The sequence below is a fragment of the Sinocyclocheilus anshuiensis genome, unplaced genomic scaffold (assembly GCF_001515605.1).
Source record: "Sinocyclocheilus anshuiensis isolate Anshui unplaced genomic scaffold, SAMN03320099.WGS_v1.1 scaffold51, whole genome shotgun sequence".
NCBI lineage: Eukaryota > Metazoa > Chordata > Actinopteri > Cypriniformes > Cyprinidae > Sinocyclocheilus > Sinocyclocheilus anshuiensis.
Window position 1 is genome coordinate 4,795,756 of NW_015548296.1, and position 6,258 is coordinate 4,802,013.

A 6,258-nucleotide genomic window follows, 5' to 3' on the forward strand; every position below is an offset into this window, starting at 1 on the left:
TAACAAAAAATATATATATTAAGTAGCACAAGTAGCAGTTTCCAACATTGATAATAAATCAGAATGATTTTTGAAGGATAATGCGACACTGAAGACTAGATGGCTGATGAATAATTGCTGATGAAAATTAAGCTTTGCATCACAGGAATAATATATATTTTAAAGTATAATAAAATGTTAAACTGTTGTTTAAAATTTTTATAATATTTATATATTTGTAATATAAATATAGTATTTATATTTTTAATAATATTTCACAAAATATTACAGTTTTTTTCTCTATTTTTGAAATGCAGCCTTGATGAGCAAGATATATATATATATATATATATATAATGTAATGTAATCATTTAATGTAATCAAAATAAACAAATCACAAAAAAATCCATACTATCTATCTATCTATCTATGAACGAGACACATTTGAAGTCTACTCTATTAAATTTCTGATGGATGATTCACAGAGTCCTAATGGACGACACCATGCTTTTCAGCAGACAGCGGCACCTAAGACCAGAGGAGCCAGCTAAATAGATTGCACAAAGTATGCTGGGATTGCTTTTCTCTGTAACATTATGTAACTGGTGCAGTTTTGATGGCTGGTGCAGGCGTCTCGGCAGATGAGGAGGCAGGCCAGGCCTCAGGAGATCTGACTGGGGTGGGAAGGAATGGAAAAGCTCTCCAAGGAGCAGCGAGTCTGTAGTAAGGTCCCTCCCACTTACATCAGTTCAGCGTGTAAGTTTTTCCACTCTGTTTTCAGAGAGCTCTGTGTGCGCTGAAAGCGGTAAACACTGCTGTTTTATTAGCTAATATTACTTGTTTTGTATAGTTAACATTGCTTCAGTACCACTTGGCAACTTCATGACAAAGGCTGGTTAAAATGAATAATAAATAGAGTCAAATTCACTTTATATATGTTGCAAACAGTAGTCACCAGCTTGAGCGGTTCCCTGATTGTTTCATTTTCATCTGAGACATAGAAAGCAGGACTGTGGCGTAGCCTAGTGGTTAAAGACCTGAGCTGGCAAACAAAGAAGTTTTAAAAAAAAAACTCACCAAAGCCATTTGTAACTGTAAGTGTTAAATGAAATAAATTGGCTGGTAATTTAATGAGAAACTATAAAATAATAAATGGTTTCATTAAATCAAACTATAAGAATGAGTCTGATCTTGCCGACTTGAGTTATGCAAGCGAATTAAATAAAAGACTTACAATCTACAAAAGAAAAACATGTTTACTTCATTGGTCACATGTACCATCAAAGATTTATCTAGCATCATCCATGTGGCGACGAATATGTTAGAGATTTCTGGAAGCCACTAAAATATATTGTAACGATGTAGCAATATTAAAATGATAGCTTACAAAGATTTTTTTATGGCTAATAAGCGACAAATAGCTGGTATCAACATCCCATACTATTATGTATAAATTAAACACTAAAAATGAATCATAACATCATAATGTACAGTATGGAAATGGATATTCATTTAGAGATTTGCTAAACAGTGTCAAGTGTTATCAAATTAATTTTAGAAATGATTAAATTATTGTATAATTTAATATTAATATTTAATAGATTTTAATTATTTTATAATTTAATTAATAAAATATTATAATTATTAAATTAAATAAAAAATGCGCTTGCACAGTTAAATATCCAAAATCGACCAATACCAATAAACTGAAAAATCTATAATGTTGTCAGATAATCAACATGGAATCGATATATTGTGCATTATGAAGATTTTTTTGGGGGGGGGGCGGGATGTCTTTTCACTCAAGTAACAGAGACTGGCTCATCGTGAATAAAAATGATCATGGCCTGTAAGAAACATTTATGGCTGGAATATTCTCTCAATTCTCCCGTCAGTGTGACTATCATGGGATCATGGGAAAATGAGACAGCAGAAGTCTGTTTTCTCTGACTGTAAGCGCTAATGAGCATCAGAGGAAATGGGAGGGCTGGGAATTGTACGACAGTACTGACATGAGTGGATGTGATTTGCGTGCATTAACATCAATTAAGCGCCACCTCAGAAACCAGACCCACAAACGAGAAAGGGTCAAAGTTCAAAGGCACCACCAACAGCTATAGAGAAGGAAAGTAGATAGCTTTTTTAAAAAAAACAACACGCCCTTTTATCCCAACCTAAAGAGCAAACGGACATTTCCATTTCTCACCTGAAAGAAGCGCAAACTGCCTATGAAGTTGTTCGATTATGTCGACAGCCAGTAGCGGCCTGATCTCCTGCTGCATAATCTCATCTGTGAGGAAAGAGAAGAAAGCACAGGAGCACTACAAATCACAGCGACATGCATATAATTTGCAAAATTCACATTCGGGATATCGGTAAGTCACAAAGTGCATCAGTGGCCCGACCCTTCAGACTGACCGTCTGTACAGCTGCTTCCTTAGAGATGACCTTTAGCCATCAACACAGCCTCTGGTTTGTATCCGCTCCTTCAAACAAGCCATTCTTTTATGCCCTTGGCTTTACAAAAGAGCACTCGAGTGCTTCTATTCTCTACTGATCTACTGAGGGTCACCCTAAAGCCCGATGAAGTCTGTAGATGAACAAAAGTTCCTCTGTACACGTACACAAAAGACTGCATTACCATTGACTTCTCTTTATCAGACCCTGTTAAGTCTTGTGAGGAAACTTGCTGTGGGCTACAAACAACGGCGATGAGTTGCTACTGACATTTTGGGGATGTATTCAGGATGTGCTGGTGTAAGTCTGAAGCCGATTAGCTGAAGTTAATATAGTCACAATGTTTGACAGGCAGCGTGCCGTAAACCGCAGAACAACAGAAATTAGTACTTTTTTCATTTCAAGCGCTCACACATCCTTGTCGAGTGTGTTCTACAGGAAGAACAATGTGCGTCAAGGAGCATGTGAAAACCAGATGTTATCAGCTGGCTGTGGAGTCGCAACCATTGACATCTACATGAATTACAATAAGAAGCCAAAGACGTCCCCAGAGGAAAGTCACCGTGACCGGATCATACAGGAGGACCACTCCTACCGACAGAAAAAACAAACACTGAAAACATACTGTACTGAAATCTACTTTTTCCAAAGAAAAATACAATACATAGAAAAAGGCAACACATTTTTAAAACATTGGCAAAATAAAAAACGTGCACATTCATGCAGGGGATCATACATTCCAGTTTGATCTTACAATTTATTTTTGTGTGTGTGTGTGTGAAAACAATATACACTATTGTTCAATATACACTATCATTCAAAAGCTTGGGGTCAGTATTTTTTCTTTCTTTTTTTAATACTATTAATACTTTTTAATGAATACTTTTATTCAGCAAGCATGTGTTAAATTGATAAAAAAGTGATAGTAAAGACTAAAATGAAACCTGTCTGTTCAAGCGAGACAAAGCCAGACAGACAGACAGACAGACAGACAGATAGATAGATAGATAGATAGATAGATAGATAGATAGATAGATAGATAGATAGATGGATGATATGGATTTTTTAGTAATTTGTTTATTTTTATTACTTAAAAAAATTATATTTTGAATAAATGCTGTTCCTTTAAATTTGTTATTCATCAAAGAATCCTGAAAAAGTATCATAGGTTTCCAACACTGATAATAAATCAGCATATTATAATGATTTCTGAAGGATCGTGTGACACTTTAGACTGGAGTAATTTCCGATTTGCATCGCAGGAATAAATTATATTTTAAAGTATATTTAAATAGAAAACCATTATTTGTATAACCATTAAATTGTAATAATATTTCACAATATTACTGTTTTTTAGTGTTGTATTTTTGATCAAATAAATGCCTTGATGAGCATAAGAGATGTCTTTAAAAAATACTTAGTTACTAATTATTTTACTACTACTACTACTACTAATTTACTACTAATTGTTTTTACACTTAACTAATTGTTTTAGTTTTATCAAATTTAAAATAAAATAGATTTGAACAAAAAATGTTTTCAAAGCCAACTGAAACTAAAAATACCTTTATAGTGGTTTTATCATTGCCTCTCAAATTCTAACAAGTGTTATTCAAATTAACTAAAATTATCTTTTTGAATAAAATATACAGATAAACAAAATAAAATTGCATATAATAAACCAATTTCTTCACTTTAAGAATGTTTACTTGTGTGAGATCTGATATGAATTACTGTACATTTGAAGAAAAAAAAAAATCAGCTTTTTACCAAGGGTAAAATAACATTTTTTTTCAATTAAATTCAAGTTTATTTGTATAGCGCTTTTAATTATACAAATCGTTGCAAAGCAACTTTACAGCAAATTAAGTTTCTACAATATTTAGTAGTAGCTTATCAGTGGTGACTGTTAGTTATATGACAGAAATGTACGGAAAAATCAATTAAAGACGTAATGTCATTGGCCTTAGTAAGAACAAAGATGTCTGATCTAACACCACATTATAATTGTTTTTTTATTAAGCATTAAATTCCCTATGTAGAAGCAGGTTTTCTGTAGCAGGGCAGATGATGGTCAGCATGCCAAGAGATTAAACCCCAAAGCAAACCTGCTGTTAGTTACGGGCTTAAGCACATGACACATGCAAATAAAAAACACACACAGTTCATGCAGACTCATGGTCCACTGCCCTCTACAAAAAGGTTCTTCTATCTATGGCATCGTGAAGCATCTTTATTTTTAAGAGTGTATTATGCAGAGGAATCTTTAAGACATTTGTAGGTTGACTTATCTGTGCCACTATCAAAACACTGCTCTGTTTGTTTGAACATCCCAACTAGCCCGACAACAGCAACATTGGCTCAGCCAATGAGGTGAGTTTAGGGGCGGGGCCGATCTGTTTGCCAACCAATGGAAGACGAGAATCTTCCACACTTCACATTTCAAAGAAAACTGTCCGAACAAATTCATCAGAAGCACTGAACGATGCCAAAACAGCTGTTTTTGGTGGACTGGCACATTTCAGAAAATTTTATAGAGCTGATCGGAATTTGTCCAGAGGCGCTTTTGAGAGCAGAAGTTTTACAAACTAGTGAGTTTCTCAAAGACACATTTCAATATGACACCAAGAGTTTGCTTACATAACAAGCAGTCAATCTTATATTCACAGAGTTTCATTTCATAGAGCAGATTCAGAATAGTTTTAGTATTGATCGCAATAACCTAAGGACACACGATGTGAGATGCTTTAAATAAACTGGCCTTGGTTTAGAAAGAAGCTGTACTCAGGATGTCAACATATCGAAGGGAAATGAGCAGGGTTTAAATTGGGCCGGGGCTGAGCCCTATAGACTCCAGGGCTCGACATTAACGCTTCATTAACGCCAGAGACAAATAACATGATTAAAACATCAGTAACCAAAAATAACTATGTAAACACCAAAACGCAAGTATTATTTTGATTTTATTACATTTAGAGTAAGTGGCGAATAGTGGATACAGCTACTGTATAAAATGCATCTATTGACGGAATAAGGTTGCGCAGCTGAGGCGAGGCTCACGCGGCCTCTCCAGGAGAAATCAAAACGCACAACACTAAGAAACTCAGCATCCTGAGGTAAAAATTCCAAAATGGAAAGTTTTTATATTTATTTAAAATGCAGTTAGTTAGGCAACATCACACAACGTTTTCACCATTACGACTGTTTAATAGTTCTATAAACAGTTCAATAAGAAAATACAATAATATTAGGTCACTTACATTTTAGGCAGAAACAGCACATCTCACAGCAACCAGCCGATTCATTGCTGATTGATTCCGTGTTTTGAACAAATCGGTTGAATGAACGACTCAATGACTCACTTATTAAACGCTCACTACTTGCACCTACTGGCGTTTTAATTTCGTTGAAAAGTATCATTTCCACCATCATTTCTTGTTTGTATATTCAAAAATATTTAAAAGAATATCATAATATTATTTGAGAATATTGCTTCAGAATAAATCATATTTGCAAAAAACAGAAACACACACACATATTATATATATACATATATATATATATATATATAAGCTCGATACTATAGAGCCCCCCCACATAACAAATCCCAATTTAACCCCTGGAAATGAGTCTCTACCTATGACTGCTTTAGCTTGTTTGATCACTGTGATTTGAATTTAAAGGGGTCATATGATGCTGCTAAAAAGAACATTATTGCGTCACACACCGCGGCCTTGAGTGAGCGGCGGCCGGCGGCTAGAGTGAGCCGCGGCCTAGAGTATGCGGAGGCCGGCTTGAGTGAGCAGAGGCGGGCGGGCCTGG

At 35.0% G+C, this 6,258-nt stretch overlaps 1 protein-coding gene across 2 annotated transcripts in view; it reads right to left on the reverse strand.

Moving 5' to 3' along the window:
* Positions 1 to 6,258, reverse strand: part of LOC107656072 (guanine nucleotide exchange factor DBS-like) — a 79,612-nt gene that overhangs the window by 55,692 nt on the left and 17,662 nt on the right. For both annotated transcript variants that reach the window (XM_016443750.1, XM_016443751.1), the window contains exon 2: positions 2,186 to 2,269. In XM_016443750.1, coding sequence (XP_016299236.1) covers positions 2,186 to 2,269 — 84 coding nt within the window. The remainder of the gene's footprint in view (positions 1 to 2,185; positions 2,270 to 6,258) is intronic.